We start from the raw sequence: 22,504 nt of genomic DNA on the forward strand, positions 1-22,504 counted from the left end.
ATGGTCAATGGTTTCAGTTCCCTAGTAAAAAGAAAAAATCCTCAGACCCCCATATGAAAACAGAATCCATCCTTTTGCTGCAGCCAAGAAATACACCTTACCATCCAGGATAGATATCACCTTGGGGTAAAAGGATAAGAAACAGATATTCAAATCACATGTACCCAGGAAACAAGCCAGTGAAGTCATTTTAATATCTGAAAAGTAGACTTCAATACAAAATTAATGAGATGAAATAGGGAAGAACACTATATATTCCTCAAAGGAAAAATCCACTAATAAAATATTGCAATTCAAAACATCTGTACGCCAAACACAAGGGTGCCTAACTCCATGAAAGAAACATTATCACTGCTTAGATCATATGTTGAGCCTCACACAGTGATAGTTGGTCACTTTAGTACCCTACTTCAGCCAATGTACAGGTCATTTAGGAAAAAAACACCTAAACAGCAAGGCTGTAGGTTAATGATGTCATAAAACAAATGATTCTAACAGACATATACTAAACATTTCACTCAGGCATAACAGAATATACTTCTTATCAGTACCCCATGGATTTATCTCTAAAATTGACCATATATGTGGACACAAAGTAAGACTCAATAGATACAAAAAGATGAAAATAACACCCTGCATCTTATCTGACCACCAATATTAGAGCTGGAGTTCAACACCAAAGGCAACCGAAAGCTATCAAACTCACTGAAACTGACCAGCTCACTACTTGAACATGAAAAGTGGCTCAAGACAGATATTAAGAATGACATTTCAGGCTTTCAAGTATTGAATGGAAATGAAAACACATCTAAAGGTATGGAACACAGTGAAGGTGGTTGTCAGAGGCAAGTTCATAGCGCTAAATACCAACATTAAAAGAGAGAGAGAAGGAGACAGTACGTTAGCAACTTTTTGCATGACTGAAAACTATACATCCAAAAGAGGAACTCAACCCAAAAGGAATGGATGGCTAGAAATAATCAAAAATAGAGCTGAAGTCAATAAAATAGAAACAGCAACAATAGAGAGAGTTAATGAAACAAACAGTTGATTCATTGTGAAAATCAGTAAGATTGACAAACCCTTGGCAATTTTAGCTTAAAAGTAGAGTGACAAAATCCAAAATAAGAAGATTTGAGATTAAAAAGGGGGACATAACAAGAGACCCTGAGAAAATCCAGAAAACCATAAAGACATATGTTAAAAATCTATGTTACACCAAATAGAAGAAATTAAATCAATATCAGATAATCTATTTAAACAGACCTGTAATCCATAGATACAAGCAGTAATAATTAAAGGGTCCAACTAAAAGAAACCCAGGCCAATTGGTTTAGCTCAGAATTCTATAAGACTTTAAAAGAAAATTTTACAAATTTTACAAAGAAATTACTCAACAAAATGGAAACAAAAGGAATATTCCACAATTCTTTCTACGATACAGTTGTCCTGATACCAAACCACACAAAAATGTTTCAATGAGAGAGAATTGTAGAATAATTTCCTTTATAAATATAGATGGGAAATTCTCAATAAATACTTGCATACACAATCAAAGAACATATCTCCAGTTCAGCCACCACTACCAAGTAGGCATCTAAAGATGCAGGGATGATTCAACAACCATAAATCAGTAAAGGTAGCCTACCATATAAACATTCAAATTATCATCTCACTATATACAGAAAAGGCTTCTTATTACCCAATACTACTTCATGATAAAAGTCCTGTATAGATTGGGCATACAAGGGTCATAATTCAGTATACCTCAAACTCAAAGCCTAAATCAGCTTCTATGAAAAGAGACTTAAACATGACAAGGTCGTCAACTCTTTTCACACTCATTCAGTACAGTGCTTGAAGTCTTAGCTAGAGGAATAATAGAACTGAAGGAGGATTAGAATACACAACCAGGAAGGAAAAACATCAAAGCAATGGACAGAGGATACAATTGTATACATAAGTGACCAGAAACATTCCTCCAGGAAAGTTTCATATCGTGTAAACACTTTCTGTCAAGTTTCAGTATACAATTAATAGAGAAAAATCAGTAGTACTCCTATATGCAAATGACAAACCGACCAAGAAAGAAATAAGGGAAACAACAGCTTTAACAATGCCTCAAAACCAAAACAAAACAAAAGCCAAACAAATAAAAAAAACCCAAACAAACATAAAATATCTTCAGGAAATTTAAACAGGCATGGGAAAGTGAAGAAAGAAATTGAAGAAAATATCAGAAGATGGAAAAATCTCCTATTCTCATATATGGGTAGGATTAATAAAGTAAAATTTTCTGTCCTCCAAAAAGCGGTCTACAAAGTCAGTGTGACCCTCATGAAAATTCCAATACAATTCTTTACATTTTTCAGCTTTGTATTGAAACAAAAACAGGATAAATAAAGCATAATAAAAAGTTTTATTAAGTTTACTTATATTACATATATATTACATAAATTAATTATGTACAAAATAATAAGAGAGCTCTTAGTGGTATCACCATTTCTAATTCTAAATTGTAAAACAGAGCTGTAGTGTTAAACTCAAAATGGATTGAAGACATCCAAAAAAAAAAAAAAAAAAAAAAAAAAAAACCAAAACCAAAAACAACAACAACAACAACAAAAACCAGATCCACTGAATCTGATAAAATCTGGGATTCATTTTGAACTCTTTGGCACAGGAAAAGATGTTCTGAACAGAACAACAACAGGAGAGGTGTTAAAAACATCAATTAACAAATTGGCTCTCATGAAGCTGAAAAGCTCACATATGGCATAGCACACCATCATTGGGACAAACTGGTAGGCTACATAATGAAAAAATTTACCAACTATGGGTATGATAAAATTTTAATGTTTACAATATAAAAGGACCTCAAAACTGGATATCACAAAAAACAATTTAAAATTTGAAAAGAGATATAAACAGATTATTCGCTCCCAAAAAGAAATGCAAGTGGCTGAGAAACACTTAAAGAAATATTCGACATTTTTTTGTCATCATAGAAATGAAAATAAAAACTTCTTTGAGATTGCATTTTACACATGTCATAATGGTCAAGATCATTAAAACAATTTCCAGCACATGATGAGAAAGATGTGGAGTAAGAGGGACAATCATCTTTGGCTGGTGTAATTACAAACTGTACAGCCACTATTGAAATTAGAATGGTGAGTCACCAATGAACAAAATACAAATCTACCTCAATATCTAGCTTTATGGCACTTGAGCATTAACCCAACAACTTTACATCTTACAACAAATACATTCTTTCAACCATGTTTATTGTTCTGTTCATGATAGCCAAAATTTGGATAAAATATGGTACATTTTTACAATGGATTAGTAATCACCTGGGTTTTTTTTTAAAAATCATGATATTTTTAGGTAAATAAAAGTAGAAAAAAATCACCTTGATGAAAAAAGACCAATAGGGTATGTATTTGGTTATATGTGAATATTAGCTGTTCAATATTTGATAAGCAGGCCATAGTTCATATAAGCACAGAGGTTATGTATTGAGTTATGGATTAGAGAGAGTGTTGGTTCTCCTTAGGAACAGGAAATAGAATGATTAGTTATGGATGGATTGGTCAGAAGAGAGCTATAAAAGAAGGATGAAATAGGAAGATGGAGAAGGGGAGACACATGAAGTTATGGACCATTAGAGGGGTCATATAGGAACCTAATGCATTAGAGTTTTATATTATATACATAAAGATGTGATCTAAATTGAATTGCTAAATAACAGGGGAAGACATATCCCCAAGTAGGCATCTCTCATCAGCACTTAAACACTGTGTATAAGAATGGGTTACACCTATTTGAGTTCCATGGGAACCCTCAAACAACCCAGGGTATTGCCAAAAGCTTCTGATTCTTCTTCAAAAACAAATGGCGAAGCCTTATTGCTGAATCCAACACCTATACAACTCACTAAACATGGAGAAGTCAAGATGGTGACTACAAAGAGTCTTTATCCCTACTGACTAGTGTTCATAGTTCTGAAAGATTCTTTGCACACTGCTAAAGGAAAAATGTAAACAATAATTCACCTGCAAACCCTTCAGTCTACAACAATGACATGGCTGCAAGATGCACTAGTCAGTGGGCAAATCCAATTGCTGTCCCATTGGATATAATCCATGAGATGGAACTCGTTGGTAATACTGCTTGTGTAACCCAGAACCCGAAAACAATTCTTTTTGTTGGGAGAATGCCATTTTTTTTTTTTAGGATGCCAACTCTTGACACTACTAATATTCTGCTATGCCTGCAGATGAGGGCCTACCATAACTGCCCTCTGAGAGGCTCCACCCACCAGGGGATAGAAACAAATGCTGAGACCCACAGCATCTGCATCTGTAGCTGGAGCTCTGGGAGTCTTGTAGAAGAGTTGAGGAAAAGATAGAAGGACAAGAACTCCACAAGAAGATCAACAGAGACCACTAATGTAGGCTCATCAAGACTTCCAATGGCTGTATACATTCCTAACTGATCATTAGGATTCCCTAGCAAGTGGAGCAGAGGCTGTTTCTGACATGGGCTCTCTTGCCTGCTTTTAGATCACTTTGCCATAGCTGGACACCTTGCCTGGCCTCAGTGGAAAAGGATGCTCTTCATCCTGATGAGACTTGATGTGCTGGGGTGGATAAGTACAGGGTAGCATGTGTGCGGCTCCTCTTTCATGAGGAGAAGGGGAAGGGGAAAGGGGAAAGAAGGTAGGAGAATAGGAGGATGAGACTGGCAGGGAGAAGGGAGAGAGCCTTATACTTGGTAGTAGATGGCCAACATCAACTGAACATAATGGCATCTTGGAGGGTCTTTGTCTCATATTGCTTAGTCAAGGAATGATGATGATGATGATGATTATAGGTTAATATATATAATCATTTTCAGTTTTGTGGTGTTTTTTATTTTTACATGCCCAAATTTGTGTGTCTGTGCATCTATATTTTCCTGAACTCTTTCTTTGTCTTTTTCTTTTTATTTGTTTTGTGCTTTTTTGTTCTTGCATTTTATTTTACTTTATTATCATATTTACATTCATGTTTGTATTCTAATGAGAGGAAAAAAGAAAAGATGCCAATTTGCATTTGTAGCAAAGTCAGGAGAATCTGGAGGGAGTTGGCTGAACAGAAACCATAATCAGAATGAATTGTATGAAAAAAAATCTATTTCCAGTAAAAACAAAACAAAACAAAACAAAGCAAACAAACAAACAAACAAACAACTTTGCTCCCTGAGGCATCTTCTTACTCAGCTTTCTCAAGACATCTTTTATTTCATGATAATTCATTCTCTGTGGATTCAAATAAATTTTGTTTTATTCAGTCTAGTTTCTTGAGTTATAATAATAATAATTTCATGGCAATAAAAATATTTCTTATATAATTGAATTATACCAGCATGTTGGCTATTTTATATATTTATTATCAATTAAATAGATAGTTTATTATTTTAACACTCTCAAGAGCAGTTTATACATTACCAATTTGGAATATACTCTTACTAGTTTATTTTCAAAACAATTTATCAAAGACATACTGAGGAAATTAGAAATATTTCATATCATAGATTGTTACTGAGAATATATACATATTTACACATTGATTTTATTTACATAAGCTTCCGTGAAAATATCAAATACCATTTGAAAATATTCATAGTTAAATCACACAGATAGGTCAGAAGAGTCATTGTAACTCAAAGCTTTGTCTAGAATCTAGACCCTAGAATATGCTCTCTGGGTGAAATATAGAACACTATTAATATTATAGTATGTTACATGACATTGACTGTGAATTCTGTGTTATCATAGAACATTCATGAGGTTGAAGGGCAATTTTTAACCACAGAATAAAAGTTTCATTATGTAATTTTACAAATAGAAATAGAGCTGGGAAATTTATTTTTTCATAAGTTACATTTTAATCAAGGTAGCAAAGAATAAAAACAAATGTTCTAGTTTCATCCATTTGCCTACAAATTTAATGAAGTGACTTCATTTTTTTTTAAGCTCAGTAATACTCCATTGTGTTTATGTAGTACATTTTCTTTTTCCATTCTTCAGTTGAGGGACATCTCAGATATAGGGGAGTGTGACGGTGGAGGGGGAGAGACTGAGAAGAGGAAGGGAAAACTGTGGTCAAGATGTGATATATGAGAGAATTGATAATTTTAAAAAGAGGATGTATGGTATAAAATTTAATAGTTTTAATTATACACATAATTTTTACATCTCCCAAGACCATAACATTGTAATAATTATCATTTGATAAAATAATACAGCCATCATGTAGTATTTTTAGAGGAAGCACTATCAACCTTATCAACTGCCTAGCGAAGTATTTTAACAAGTACAAATATACAAACCGTGCACCAAGAATCGCATTTGGTTTTGAGTGAAAGTTTTCTTTCTCTCATTTTTTGTTTGTTCTTTATTTTCAATTTCTTGATATTATTTACTCATTTATTTTTAATTGCATCTCTTGTTTCAGAGATTGCAATGTATATTATTCCCCCTTTCCTGTCCTGCCTACAAACACTTCTATATATCCACCCCTGCTCTCTTTCAAATTTCTAGCCTCTTTATTTTCCCTTAATAGTTGTTACATGAGGTTTTTGAGAATAGGTATATTGTTTGAGGTCAGGAAATTTCCTATTTATTTTTAACTAAGCCCTCAAACAGTTAATCATCTTTCTGATTTTATTATTTTTAATTAAAGTGTAGGTAAATTGTGTAAAAGTATCATATTAAACCTATGATAAACAAAACTAATTTGATCTTAATAAAATTTAATAATGTCCTGTGGCACAGACTGATTCCATGACCTATTACAACTTCCAAATATTTGAAAATAGTTTTATGTAAACCAGACTTGGCCTGCTTTCTGTGGAAACAAGCAAACAAATAAAAATCATTCTCATGCACCCCATTAATGAATTAATCATAGTTTGCTGTTCAAACTCTGCCCACTCTAGTAGTTGAAAACATCACAAGCTAAAGTCAAATTCTCTCTATTAAAACTGGTGAAATGCAGGGCTGAGGAGATGGTTCCGGTGGTAAAGAGACTGCAGCATAGGCAGACATGCTGGGAACAGTGAGGTGGTGCAGGGAAGTGAGTGAGATGAGTACAAATTGATAACTTCCAGGTTCAATGAACTATCTTATCTCAAAAAAGAAGGTGGATAGCAGTTAGAGAAAACTTCCAAAACAGATACGTACATAATATTTGTGCACATACATAAATAAATGCAGACACACAGACAGACAGACAGACATGTACCTACACACATAAAAACGAACATGAAACAAGGAACTAAAGAGATGGCTCCTCAATTAAGCATTGTCCTGCTTTCACAGAGTACCTGGATTTGGTTTCCAACCCATACCAAGGCCTCATTACCATCTGTAACTTCAGCCCTGTCCTCCACAGGCACTGCACTTATACATACAAATCCCACACAAATACACATGATTAAAGCTAAGAAATAAAACCTTTTTAAAATGAATAGAATAAGAATGATTAAATGAAAGTGTGCAAGTTCTGTAGTTACTGGTTGATGCCCATCTTTGTGCACTGAAGTCATTCTAGACAGTGTTGAAATCATCCACCCATGACAACCTTCATTTTTTGGAACTTTTAATACCCCAACCTGAAAAAAGATGACAAGGACTTTGGGAGGACTGTAGTATGCCTCAAAACACACTCATTTGAGTGGAGAGTAAGATCTGACTTTCACATGAACTCTGGTGTCCATTTCTGACCATGTCCCCTGGATGGGGAGGCCTGGTGGCACTCAGAGGTAGGATAGCAGGTTACCACTCGATACCCTAAGAGCATATATAGGGGGAGGAAGTCCCCCTCAGTCACAGTCATAGGGGAGGGGAGTAGGGGGGAAGCAGGAGGGAGGGAGGAATGGGAGGATACAGGAATGGGCTAACAATTGAGATGTAATATGAATAAATTAATAAAATAAAATTTTTAAAAATGAATAAAACACACTCATTTTAAATAAGATTTTATTGATCTAAACCAGTCTTAATTTTCTTGTTTATAGAACCAAAATGGGGGTATAAAGTATTTGAGATGCAAGAAAAATTCCATGAGCTCTTTAGTGAACAGTAAGAGCCTTAAGTGATTTCAGTTTGAAAGAATTAAAGAGACCTTCTACAAAATACAGATTAGATTCCTGGCCAAATGTGAATCATAATTGTCCTTATTTATTGCAGGTATTATAATTATCACCACTGCTTATGTGTACACCTGTTCACATTTGATTGAATTTTCAAGGTATTCTAGGGATTGCATAATAAAAAGTTTGAATATTTTAGGAATTATTATTCTAACCTTGCACTATCCAATATGGAGCTATTGGCTGCATATGGCTGTCTAAGTTTAAAAAGGCTAAATCTAAGTAACACTGTGTCTCTATATTCCAATTGCTCAATAACCACAATATGCTCATGGTGATTTTGTGAAATATCATTAATATATCATTTCATGCAATGTTGCTGGTATATACCATATACCATTTATTTTGATGATAAAATGTAAGTTCTCAGAAAGGGAAGTATCCATAGGACCATTGGAATTTCATAATATGAATCAAATAGTTTTTGTCGTAACTATAAGAGGGAGACATCATCACATTCTTTAGATAAACTCAGCACTTGTTGAATGAAGAAATTAATAGACAAGTAAAATTTCAGCACAGGGAGAATATTCTGAAGTTCTGTTTCTTGCTTTGGAAGGTAAACAAACAACACTATTTCTATAAAAATAAGGAATGATATACAGTTTTAAAGAAAGTAAAAACGACAAATAAGGAAATAGATAAGTGTGCTAAGCCAATGGACAGATAATACAAATAAATAGTGAATGTGGAAATCTTCAGTGTTAGTTGAAATATTGGGTATATTCCTCTCCTAGAGCAAAACCTTGAAGTGAATTTTCTGTAATTAAAGGTCAAGTCCTAGTTGATAGGTTGTTAGATGGAAAGGCAATTTAAAACAATGTACCAATTCTTGAGAAAACATGATCAGTAATTTTGAAGAATAAATATATGTTAGGAGTATATTATTTAGTGAAGCGTTCTAATTAATAGAGTTAATTATAGAATATCAAATTAGACATTCTCATATAGAAAATAATTCTAAACTTTTCATAACAAATTGAGTTTTAGAAAAACTGTTTTTTGTTTTGTTTTGTTTTGTTTTGTTGAGACAGAGTTTCTCTGTGTAGCCTTGGTTGTCCTGGACTCGCTTTGTCAAGCACGCTGGCCTCTAACCTGCCTCTGCCACCCGAGTGTGGGGATTAAAGGCATGCACCACCATGCCCGGCTATTAATTTTTATTGAAAGAAAAAAGAAGAAAAGCATAGAAAAATTAGAAAAATTATGGTACTAGTTTGGACTTGTTTTGTAAACATGACTAGAGGTAAATTAGGACTAAGAAGCAAAGTTTCTCACAGGAATAGTCACTGTTCTAGCAAAGATAGACATAAGAACCGAAATGAGCTGTGTATTAAAGCAGGTTTTCTTCCAGTGGTATGCACATGGTTCAGTGCTAGAACAAGCCAGATGGCAGGAGCCTGTGTTCTAGCTGTGTCTGATGAGAGTTTATGTATTTAAATATGTCACAAATGCTTGTTTTCTCATCTCTATGTAGATAACTGGAAAAAGCAAAAGTGCCCAGTTATATTTCTATTTATTTTTCAGCTCTACAGACTCAGTTTGGTCTTTTTTTCTTCACACCCAGGACAATACAATGAAACCAATGTCCTGATGAGTAAGACGGTTCTGTACCTGTAACACGGTGGAAACTAGCTTGTGTTAGTTTCTTACTCTGTCAGTTGACAGTTCTAGCCAGAAATGAACTCCACAAAGAAGTGCTGCTAGGAGAAATATTTTAGCTAATTAATTATACTCATCTTGAAAACTATAGAGAATCTGTAGTAACACTATTATTTATGAACAACACAAAATATATTTCAGAATGCTTGGCTAGAGAATAATTTCGAGAACTGATGTTCAAGTCTTTGTCAGAATTCTCATCTTTATTCCAAATATTGTTATTTTTCAAGTACATATTGATCTTTTAAATTTCTCCTAAGCATGTGTATATAAATTGATTTTTTCAATGTAGTAAAACTTTGTAAGTTGAATACAAAGCCAGCAATGTCTATTCTTTTCAAGAGTTCTAGTTTTCTTCTAGGGATAATAATCAATATTGGATTTGTGCAAGTATATCTTTCAAGAAAAAAACATTCTTTCCTCCCTTCACATTTTCCCTCTCTCTCCTGCCCTTCCCTACTCCCTCGTTTCCTCTTTGGGAACATATTTGATGCTATGCTAGCATACAGTACTAATGGTTGCAGAGCAGTATTCCGGTACACAGTAGCATTTGGGGTAGAACAAGCTTTAAAGCATAGATGAATGCTTATTACTTTTGTACTTATTGTTCTTATCAATGTTCAAATGCAATAATCTGCTGCCTAGATTATCCTCTAATATCACATTTGTACATTTTTACTTTGACAGACTACTTTCTGAAAAAGTAGCTGTTAAAAAAAATGCATCTTAAACTTTGACAGATATTGATTCTCCTTTCCAAAGATGATACATGTGAAATGCATAGTAAAAATATCTAATATACATAAAATTGCAAGGTATATTTGCAGCGATGTGTATGAAGGAATGAAAAACCTCATGTTATACATATGTTTCTTTTATGCTTCAGAAAGCATATTTCTATATTGCAAATTATTAAGTTCATAGGTAGAATATATAGTCTCAGTGGTATTAATCAACTGTGCTCACTATTGTGGGTTTCACAAATATGACTATATCCTATATTTGGTGTAACTCCAACAGTAGTGTACTAGATTGAAAACAAAAAATTTGGGTCAGTCAGTCTACCAATTGTACAAAGAAACCAACCATAAGTGATAAATAAGTGTTCTCAGTACAAGAAATTGTTTAATTTCTCCTTTTAGAGGTTTGTAATTTATTTAAGTTTGATATCAAAGCCTTATGAAATGAATGAATTTTTAGTTAAGTCTAAAGTAAAATGGGTTGTAGGAAATTGTCATTCATTACTGTCACAAAAGTAACATTTGGTCTAATTTTAGGGAAGGCTGAAGCCCAGTATTTGACCTCCTATTTACAAGTCACCATCTACTCTAGCAAAAACAAATGGAAGCCCTAATAAGTTTAGATTCATGGGACATTGATCATGGCTCAAAACAATTCACTGTTGTTACTGAGGAATTCCCTTTTTTATAATTCTTGTTGAGTCGCCTCCCAAGGATCTAGAATTTTTGTCTAAGCATTTTGATATGTTGAAGAAACAACAGTAGTAACACAAATAGAAAATTTTAAAAAGTATATTTATTGTAAGACCAAGACGTTCCTAGATCACTAAAAATAATAAATATAATAATATATAATAATACATTCTAAGTCATGGGAATTATGTACTCCACTTTAAGACAGAAGATGGTATTTTACTATGAATTTAAAGTTTAATGTGCTGTTACCAAATCATATACATATATGTGATATGTACTTCTGAAAGGTGCTATTTTGTGGATAATCGTGGTATTAATATGTTCACAAACATTTAGACAAGTGCCTTTAGCTTTTTACACCCAACTTGGTTAAATAATATTGAACTTATTAAAAACCTTAACTCTTGGAACAACTATTTAATCATTAACTTCATTTTACACTATTCAGATGCTTCTACAGTCACTGTGTTTACTTACATATTGTATAAAAACATGCCTGCCTGTCATGTGGCTGTTGATTAGTACACCTCAAGCAAATGTTTTAATCATGTGAATGAAAGTCTTGGTTCTAATTTCATCTATATATTATCCATTTGTATATTTCCTACAAAATAGTCAGAAGTCAAAGCAAATAGAAGCTTATGCATTAAAAATTAAAGCTATTCTTTATTTCTGTGGTGTTTTTTTCTACTGCAGTCTATTCAAGGCTTTATGGCACAGGATTTCTGAAAACTCCCCTTCCCAGCAGAGCAGTTCATAGGGACACCTAGTGGTGAGAGTGATTACGGCACCTGTGGCAGTGCTGAACAATGAATCAAGGCTAAGAAGCTACCACTTATCTGTTTGAACCACACCAGGAAATCTGAAATGAGGATATAAGTGTTTCATATAAAATCGTTAGTTTACACTTTAAAATAAAATTTATACATTGTTATGTTAGATTATAAGATAAACAACTTTGTAAAGGTATAGCAACTATTGCTTTTCAAGTAAATGTTGATATATACCTGAGGCCAGAAGCTACCATTCGTCTTATAAATATGCAAATTAAATTAAGTTCTAAGAGTTTCATCAGCTGACATCACAGATTACATCAGCCCTTTCTTCCTTGCAGAACACTCAAACTTACATGAAATAAACAAAACTGTTTGAAATAAAGTGTTTATAGCTTAACTAAAAACACATACTCAGCATATTTATTAAGAGAAAAATTTTAAAGCATTACAAATTTCAAGTGGTTGAAATGATTCACTACCTCTATATAAACCTTTGAAATTTAACACACATAGATGTTCTGAAGAGCTCTTTATAGACACACACACACACACACACACACACACACACACACTGGAAACTAGTACTGTCAATCACATGCTTAATCAGAGCATAACCACAATAATTCTCCCTGAATTAAAACTCAGAGAATTCCATTTATGTTTAAAGCATACTTCAGATTATAAAGAGAAAATTCATTTGAATGACAAAACTGGCTGGCTATCTAGGACAGGGAGGAAGAAGCATATGAGCAGCCTGCTCTGGGGCACTAACTCCAAACAACTTTCCTTGGCTCCTTGTAAAGAATGCGGGCCTAACATTACTAAAACGTAAACCACATCTTATGAATGCACAGACTTTCTTTAGGGGAGGGAGTGGTCCGATTTCCTGGAAGAAGTCGGTAATACTTACCATAGCGTTGGAGTTCATCAGGTGACTCTTCAAGAAACTCGCTTTCACCAGACAAGGATTCTATTTTTTCTTTTCCAGCTTTCTAGTTCGTTTAGTGTATTCTCTTTCTCTCTGGAGAACCACTCCGACATACTTATAAAATGTGACTCTTAAAATGAAAGAAAGAAAAATATAAAAAATAAGCCACTCTTTATGACTACGATGAGCCACTCCCTCCAGGGTCCTTTACTGGAGACACTGGAGGCAGCAACACAGACTCTCTTTTAAAGGGCAGAGGCTTCTGGGCAAACGTATACTCATAAGAGTCATCTGTCTCTGATCACCACCAAGCCTAGCACTTGGGTTATTTCCAGTCCTCCCTTTCCGAGAAGGCGACTGCACACTCCTACGCTCCAATTGCGCACATGGTCCAAGACTCCTCTGTCTCCACGAATGTGACATCTAAGAGGTTCTGGTTGAGCCTCCAGAGCCCAGGGACGCCTTCGCCCTTGGCTGCCATCTACCGGCCACTGGGAGCTTGCTTCGCCCCAGGCCCATCATGTCTGCTGCAGCTTGGCTCGCACCAGCGGCGCGACAATAAACAAGTGCAGCGGACCGGGCCCTGCACCCTCTACCCAGCAGATGTGGCCGCCTTCTCAGCTCCCATGAGAGAAAAACGCGACTTTTTCTGAGTTTTTTCAGAGCGTTCAGGCTGCCAGGACATGCCACAGGCATAGAACAACGCTGCTTCTACCCCCTCGAACCCCTCAAAGGATGTCGGAGATAAAGAGTTGCAAATAATGAAGATCATGTGCCGCATCTGGGGAGAGATAGCAAAAACCCGCTGCAAACACCAGGACCGGTGAAGCCGCCAAGAGGATGCGGGAGCCTTTCAAATACTAATTAGGGGCCGAGATTGCAGGTTCGCCTTGGGCACAGAGGCATCCCAGCTTCGGTGGTCGTGGCGCGTTGGGGAGAGGAGAACAGCCAAGGAACCGCCAGAGCAGCCCAGGGGCCAGTACCACCTTCTCTCGCCCCCTCACTACCATGTACAGTGTGCGCTGCAAGAAGAAGGCGGGCGATGCACGCACACCCTCGAGCCTTGCTCCCTCTGGCTCGTCCCGGGGCGTGCGACACTGACTAGGGGGGAATGTGGTGAAGACGCCGACCAAGAGAGCCTAGGGGGGAGGGGAGGGCCGGCCCGCGCGATCCCAGGCCGGAGGCTGCCAGGAGCCCGAGGCGGCTGGAGGGGGCGGCTGCGATCGCTGGGTCGGAGAAAGTTGCCCCCTGTGCAGATGGGAACAGTAAGTACCCACCGGGTCAGGGCGTACAGCGAAGGAGCCCTGAGACCTGGGGATTTCGCGTGGGAGCGATGGTGCGAAGGAGCGTGAGTGAGAGCTGGTGCGAGCGCTCACTGGGGTTGACCAGCACGTTGGTCAGGTGGCGGGGCCAGGCAGCCTGCTCCGCGTCCCCCTCCTCGTTTTCCCCACTTCCCCTCCCCACTGCGCCCTCCCCGCCCTGCCGGCTCTGGCTCGCAGATCCAGCCGCGAGCTGCCTTTCCAGTGAGTCCCTGGCCATCCCCTCCCCCACGCCCCACACCCCACTGCTAGCTCTGGCTACGGCGGAGCCAGGGAGAGCCCTTTGGGGAGACCCGGAACCCGCGGTCGCCACCGCGGCGGCGGCCCGGGGCTAGCGGCGTCCGGGTGCAGCTTTCCTCTAGCAGCTGAGCCCGCACTGCTGGCAGCCTTCTGTGTGTGCCTGTGCTTCAAATATCAGTGCACACCCCAAAGAGGTGTTTTTCTAAAGGGTAGCTATGATGAGTGGGGCCCTGAGAGGTGAGACGGGGTAAGTCCGTGGTTTACTTTGCAAAAGGTTTTTCTGTGTGTGTATGGAATGGTGAAGTGGCTTTCTTCCCTCTCTTCCCTCCCCTTCTTCCTCCCTTTACCCTTCCTTTGCTTTGGGGCGGGGTGGGGGAGGGGGAACCTCGGGTCCTGGAACTCCGGTTGCCTCTGCCTGAGCGGCGGTTCTAGCATCTGTGCCTGGAGCCACCGGTCCGGCCTGGCTTTGGGCTCCTGCCGGAACGGCTCCATGCTGCTTAATGCAGGGATACGACAGGCGGTGATCCAGGCTCTAAATTCTTTGGGAGCGAACAAATACATGCCACCCCCTTCCCCGCCCTCTATTTTTTTGTCTTTCTTTCTGTCTCTCTTCTTTTTTAATAAACCTTGAACGTGTGGTGCACCCCGCGAATTTACATCGGTGGTGCTTTTCCCAGTCAGAATGCTATCATTTCAGCTCATTCAACTTTATTTTCTCAAATCGGTCTGCTTTGATGGCTGGGGACAGCGGGGGAGGGAGCGGATGGAGAGGGGCTTTGGAAAAAACTGTTCGACCCTGGCTAACTAGAACTGAATTAAAGTTGTAAACCTTCAAATCCTGGCTGGACACAATTTGCAATGGACTCTGAGATGAGGAAGGAGGTGAATGGGGGCGGGGAAGCACCGCGAGGGAGGGGGAGGGGATCCAACCCAGCTGAATGGATGTGCACATTTGATCAGCGGAGAACCCAAATTTCAAGGTAAACATTTTGCTTTCATCCCAAGGTGTTTAACGCCAGAGACGCCTGCTGTGATGAGGGGAGATCTGATGTAATAGTGAGGTTTCTGTACTGTGGTTCCGATCGGTCTCCATACGTCTGGGTAGCCAAATGTGAATGATTCCTAGGCACACACACTTGCACATGTGCGTGCGAATGCAGACGCTCTGAACTAGGCGGCTTGGTGCGACTTGGTGATAATGTGCAAGATTTCCAAGCTTGAACCTGTGCTTCAGAAACGTCCTGCCTTTACTTCTGGTTTGAGACTTTCATCAGGCTTTGGTAGGGAGGCAGAAACAAGGTGGATCAGAGAAAAGGCATAGGTTCCCAGAACCCCGCATTTCTAGCAACACTCACACATTCATTTGTGTCCAACCTCTAAACCCAAATTAGTAAGTCAAAAGAAGCCTCCCAGTGACAAAAAGAGGAGGGGGGATCGAAGTGCTCTTCTGAGGAGATAACATTGAAATAGTAAAACACTGACCTGTGTGACACTAGCCTCTATTCTGTCTCTTAATCACCCCAGGCTCCTTTTCTACTAGGAAGGAAAATAAGCGAGGGGGCCATTGACATTTAAACGTAATAAGCCACTTCAAAGATGGAAATGTTGGCAAGGCGGTAGTTGCTTCCAAATCTTGCTCATTCAGAAGGGCTACTTTTGCATGCCATGGCAAACTGTCTTGGACCCCCGCCCCCCCCCCCGGGTAAATAGATCCTTTGCCTGTGTTCAGTGGTTTTCTTTTAGCTGCTTCTGAGCAAGCAGTAGAAATGTCCTCTTTAAACTCACAATTTTCAGAGATGCTCCGAGATTGCGGATGCCTTTGCTGAGTTCTTTGTAATCCATCGTGCGGAACTGTTACAGTGGGTAAAGATGCGGTTTGGTAGTGTCGCTGGCATGATCAGTGAGGAAAAGTGGTCGCAGGGCGCTCTAGAAGAAGCGCTACTAAGTGTCACGGTGCATACAATTAGGGCTCTGATGTGCTTAATAGCTGTGGTGAAGTCCACCATCAAAGCGAACACGCTCCTTCCCCCCCCCCCCCCCCCCCCCCCGCCATTCTCTTTGCTCCCTAGGACAATTGATGATTTAAAAAGCTCCCCTTGATGCCTGATCTTGCATCCTTTCTGCCTCTGAAAAGTATTCCTTATGTTCATACCCCCACCATTTCTCGTGGTGGTTTAAAATAGCCCAAAGTATTGTGGACCCACGCTTGTCTGTAAAAAATGGGAGACCTTAACAGTAAATTGTTATCAGAAGAGATTCTGATAGGAAGCAAGGAGGACTTAGTATAGGTGAGATGGAAAACCCTGTTGTTTTTTTTTTTTTTTTATGATACTTCTTTTTTTTTCTTCCTTAAATTGGAGCCGTGAAACTGTACTGCCAGCCATTTTATGTATATTTATGGATTCGTTTTGATGGGGAGAAGGCAGAGAACAGTAACACAGGAATTTAACTGCCTTCATCTTTTAAAGAGTAGAACATTGGTGGCATGATCATTAGGAAATAACATGAGAATTCAAATAGAAACGAATACTGTATATGACCTACTGGATTTCAGAGAAAAACTATAGGGATAAGAGATTAAAAAACAAAATTAACCCCATATTGAGTGTGTGTCTGTGTGTGTCTCTGTGTGTGTGATATTGTTATTTCCTTGTTTCCTTTCTCCCTTGCAGGAGGTAAAATGCACGTTTGCTGCCCCCCAGTAACTTTGGAACAGGACCTTCACAGAAAAATGCATAGCTGGATGCTGCAGACTCTAGCATTTGCTGTAACATCTCTCCTCCTTTCCTGTGCAGAAACCATCGATTATTATGGGGAAATCTGTGACAATGCATGTCCTTGTGAGGAAAAGGACGGCATTTTAACTGTGAGCTGTGAAAACCGGGGCATCATCAGTCTTTCTGAAATTAGCCCTCCCCGTTTCCCAATCTATCACCTCTTGTTGTCTGGAAACCTTCTGAATCGCCTCTATCCCAATGAGTTTGTCAATTACACTGGGGCTTCAATTTTACACCTAGGTAGCAATGTTATCCAAGACATTGAGACTGGGGCTTTCCATGGGCTGCGAGGTTTGAGGCGTCTACATCTAAACAACAATAAGCTGGAACTTCTGCGTGATGATACCTTCCTTGGCTTGGAGAACTTAGAATACCTGCAGGTCGATTACAATTACATCAGTGTCATTGAACCCAATGCTTTTGGGAAACTGCACATGTTGCAGGTGCTTATCCTCAATGACAACCTCTTGTCAGGTTTACCCAACAATCTTTTCCGTTTTGTGCCCTTAACGCACTTGGACCTGCGGGGAAACAGGCTGAAACTTCTGCCCTATGTGGGGCTGTTACAACACATGGATAAAGTTGTGGAATTACAGCTGGAGGAAAACCCCTGGAATTGCTCCTGTGAACTAATTTCTCTCAAGGATTGGTTGGACAGCATCTCCTATTCAGCCCTTGTTGGTGATGTGGTCTGTGAGACCCCCTTCCGTTTACACGGCAGGGACTTGGACGAGGTATCGAAGCAAGAACTTTGTCCAAGGAAACTTATTTCTGACTACGAGATGAGGCCACAGACTCCTTTAAGCACCACAGGGTACTTACATACCACCCCTGCCTCTGTAAACTCTGTGGCCACTTCTTCCTCTGCTGTTTACAAACCCCCTTTGAAGCCTCCTAAGGGGACCCGCCAGCCCAACAAGCCAAGAGTGCGCCCCACCTCTAGGCAGTCCTCTAAAGACTTGGGCTACAGTAACTATGGCCCCAGCATAGCCTATCAGACCAAATCCCCGGTGCCTTTGGAGTGTCCAACTGCATGTACTTGCAACCTGCAGATCTCTGACCTGGGCCTCAATGTCAACTGCCAAGAGCGCAAGATAGAGAGTATTGCGGAGCTGCAGCCCAAGCCCTACAATCCTAAGAAAATGTACCTAACAGAGAACTACATCACTGTTGTGCGCAGGACAGACTTTCTGGAAGCCACAGGGCTGGACCTCCTGCACCTGGGTAATAACCGCATCTCCATGATCCAGGACCGGGCCTTTGGGGATCTCAGCAACCTCAGACGCCTCTATCTGAATGGCAACAGGATTGAAAGGCTGAGCCCAGAGTTATTCTATGGCCTGCAGAGCCTGCAGTATCTCTTCCTTCAGTACAATCTCATCCATGAGATCCAGTCTGGGACTTTTGACCCAGTCCCTAATCTCCAGCTGCTATTCTTAAATAACAACCAACTGCAGGCCATGCCTTCAGGTGTCTTCTCTGGCCTGACGCTTCTCAGGCTAAACTTGAGGAGTAACAGCTTCACCTCCTTGCCAGTGAGCGGAGTTTTGGATCAGCTGACATCGCTTATCCAAATTGATCTTCATGACAACCCTTGGGATTGTACCTGTGATGTGGTGGGCATGAAGCTGTGGATTGAGCAGCTCAAAGCGGGAGTGTTAGTGGATGAAGTGATCTGTAAGGAGCCCAAGAAATTCGCAGAGACCTACATGCGCTCCATCAAGTCTGAGCTGCTGTGTCCAGACTATTCTGATGTGGTGGTTTCCACTCCCACGCCCTCTTCCATCCACGTACCATCTTGGACCAAGGCAGCTACGCCAGCTGTGAGGCTAAACAGCACTGGGGCCCCAGCAGGCTTAGGTGCTGGCACCGGGGCTTCCTCAGTGCCCTTATCGGTGTTGATCCTCAGCCTGCTACTGGTTTTCATCATGTCTGTCTTCGTAGCGGCAGGCCTCTTCGTGCTGGTCATGAAACGTAGGAAAAAGAACCAGAGCGACCACACCAGCACCAACAACTCTGATGTGAGCTCCTTCAACATGCAGTACAGCGTGTATGGGGGTGGAGGCGGCAGTGGGGGTGGCCATCCACATGCACATGTGCACCATCGAGGATCTGCCCTGCCCAAGGTGAAGACTCCTGCAGGCCACGTGTATGAATACATCCCTCACCCACTGGGTCACATGTGCAAAAACCCCATCTACAGGTCTCGAGAAGGCAACTCCGTGGAGGATTACAAAGACCTTCATGAGCTCAAGGTCACCTACAGCAGCAACCACCACCTGCAACAGCAGCCGCCGCCTCCTCCACAACAACAGCCCCAGCAGCAGCCCCCTCCGCAGCTGCAGCTGCAGCCTGGGGAGGAGGAGAGGCGGGAAAGCCACCACTTGAGGAGCCCCGCCTACAGCGTCAGCACCATTGAGCCCCGAGAGGACCTACTGTCGCCGGTGCAGGACGCTGATCGCTTTTACAGGGGCATTTTAGAGCCAGACAAACACTGCTCCACTACCCCTGCCGGCAGCAGCCTCCCGGAATACCCTAAGTTCCCATGCAGCCCGGCTGCTTACACCTTCTCCCCAAACTATGACCTGAGACGCCCCCATCAGTATTTGCACCCGGGGGCAGGGGACAGCAGGCTGCGGGAACCGGTGCTCTACAGCCCTCCGGGTGCTGTCTTTGTAGAACCGAACCGGAATGAATACCTGGAGTTAAAAGCAAAACTCAATGTTGAACCGGACTACCTCGAAGTGCTGGAAAAACAGACCACATTTAGTCAGTTTTAAAAATAAGGAAACTCCTTTGGAGCTTTTGCGTTTAAAAAAGAAAAAACAAAAACAAAAAACAAAACAGGCAAGCAGACACACTCGGTGAACACATTTGATTCATTGTGTCGTTTCAACATTTAGGGCGAAGTGCCTTGGCACGGGATTTTCAGCTTCAGAGGAAGCTAACTGAAAGGGTGTGCAATTTCTTTTTAATTTTACACGTGGGAAACATTTGTGTAAACTAGGCACATCACTTTCTCTTCTTGTCTGTGGGGAAGAGAAAAGGGCTTTTTGGAGGGCGAGTTACAACCTTAAACAGGTTGTGGTCCCTATGCAGTGCTCTGACGTTCTAAGAAGGATGGGGATGGAAGCGGCTTATGTCCCATTCATCCTTTTCTCCTCTTCTCACACCCCTCTTTTCTTTAGAGCCTTGGCATTGATTGAGAAATTAGCACACCCCAACTTTCTTAGGAAATTTATTCTCTCTCACTTCTCCCCCCTTCCCTCCCACCTTCCTTCTTAATCCTTTCCTTTGTTTTTAAAGGATGTGTTTGTATGGTCCTGGACATTTGAATTAAACAAACAAACAAACAATCTTGTGATCCAGAAAGGCTCGCTATAGATGTGGACAAATCATTAAAATTACAGAGCTATATGATCCATAATTGATTAGTCAAAATAACTTATTGATGAAATATACAAATATTTTATTGTAGCACCTATTTTTATATGCACATTTAGCATTCTTCTTTCCTTCACTATTTAGCCTATGATTTTCACAGAGGCGTTGTTGCACTGTATTAAGGAGCTGCATTTCCAAATCGAGAGTGATTTCAGAAAGGCCTATTAAATATTTAAACACATGGAGCACTTAATGGCAAAAGTCTTTAAAAGTACATAAAACCCATCCAATGGGACCTGCAATTAAAAATATTAAACAAAAAGTGAAGCTGATTGTATCCCACTGTACAAAAGGGAAAAGATGGGGCAATTAATTAGGTTGTTCCATTGAGAAATGTTTTGGTTATATCGGAGAAGGTTGAAAAGTATTTTTATTAGTGAACCAAAATGATGTATTGATTTGACTACTATTGTAGCCGATTTTCGATTGTGTAACCAAACCCAGTTGTATTTGTACAGATCCACGTGCACTTGCACCTCCGAAGACCAAATGATGGGCTGTACAAGTCTCTGTACGATGTCTTTATCTCTCTGGGCAGATGCTAATGACAAACAGGATCTCTGTAAGACAGAACTACTATTGTTACAGTCTCATATGTATCCCAGCACATGTAATTTTTTAAATAGTTTCTGAATAAACACTTGATAACTATGTCAACTTTGAGGAATTTAAGTAATGATTCCTTGAGATGGGGAAGCTCCCTTATTAACAACTGAGGAACTAGTAGCTCTTTTCGTCTAGAAAGAATAATTTCCTCTAATTATAAAAATTTCAATGCGTATACACTCATGCATTCACATACATAAAATTTATTCCTTTATTGGTGCAAAAGTATGTTTTTTTAAATGTGTCACTTAAAATGCTTATTAATGAAATATTAATTGTATGTTTCTTCACTGGAGTGTGATTCTAATACATGGATCATGGTAAGTAGTATGTTACATTTTCATTCTTCTTGCAGAGTTTTATATTTTGAAATTCCATGCTATTTATGTGATCAGGTCTTTCATATTTTAACTTGTGTGTGAAATTGTTCATAAAGTTTGAAGACTACCTTATCTGAAGTTGGCGGATATCATAAATGTCTGGGATGTTTGTGTGTATAAGCTGCCCACCTCTGAAACAGGCTCGTCAGTGAATTTAAATGAGCATTTAATGAAAGGAAATATTTGACTCAATTTGAAACTCAAAAAGCCAAGGACTTTATTACTACTTCTGTTTCTCTGCGCTGTCTCACCTAGAATGTAGTCAATATTAAGGGCTGTTTATGAACTTCCTGTTTAAGGAACAATTGCCATGGCGTTCTGCCACAAAGAGGCAGCATTCACCCATAAGTAAATTGACAGTAACTGCTTGAATTCAGATTAAAATGGCAGACACAGTTTCCCTGAAGAATTATAAAAAGTGAAGTAACTACCACACCACTTTGACCAAGAGCAGGCAGATATGTCTACTCTCTATACTTGCTCTCCCAATTATTTTTCAAAAGGAGAAAAAGAGTAAACTTAGTAGTGTCATGAAATAGTCATGAAAATAAACCCTTATCTCAGATTTTTCATCTACCTCTTCTATTTTAGATACAACGATTAGACCAAAACAAACACAAAACAGCATTATTTTACATTGGTATTATTGATAGTATTTCTTTATAGACTGGGTTATTTTTTTTGAAAGTACTACTTTCACTTTCACACTATTATTACATTCAAATATGACAGTATAC

At 39.6% G+C, this 22,504-nt stretch overlaps 1 protein-coding gene across 4 annotated transcripts; it reads left to right on the top strand.

Moving 5' to 3' along the window:
• Positions 1 to 13,089: 13,089 nt before the first annotated feature.
• Positions 13,090 to 21,601, top strand: Slitrk5 (SLIT and NTRK like family member 5). 4 transcript variants are annotated; one of them, XM_051160957.1, is made up of 2 exons: positions 13,090 to 14,076; positions 17,233 to 21,601. In XM_051160957.1, the coding sequence occupies exons 1-2, from the start codon at positions 14,010 to 14,012 to the stop codon at positions 20,115 to 20,117; spliced, it is 2,952 nt and encodes a 983-aa protein (XP_051016914.1). In that variant the 5' UTR covers positions 13,090 to 14,009; the 3' UTR covers positions 20,118 to 21,601. The 4 variants fall into 4 exon arrangements, with proteins under 4 accessions (XP_051016914.1, XP_051016911.1, XP_051016913.1 ...); XM_051160954.1 differs by having other exon boundaries at positions 13,091 to 14,266; XM_051160956.1 differs by lacking the exon at positions 13,090 to 14,076 and adding an exon at positions 14,646 to 14,807.
• Positions 21,602 to 22,504: the final 903 nt, after the last annotated feature.

The sequence above is a fragment of the Acomys russatus genome, chromosome 18 (assembly GCF_903995435.1).
Source record: "Acomys russatus chromosome 18, mAcoRus1.1, whole genome shotgun sequence".
Taxonomy (NCBI): Eukaryota; Metazoa; Chordata; class Mammalia; order Rodentia; family Muridae; genus Acomys; species Acomys russatus.

Excerpts from the sequence above, each read along its gene's own strand:
- Slitrk5 (XM_051160953.1), top strand. The coding sequence starts at position 15,447 with ATGGGGGCGGGGAAGCACCGCGAGGGAGGGGGAGGGGATCCAACCCAG. Across the intron at positions 15,541-17,232 it reads CGGAGAACCCAAATTTCAAG|GAGGTAAAATGCACGTTTGC; the intron begins GTAAACATTTTG and ends TCTCCCTTGCAG.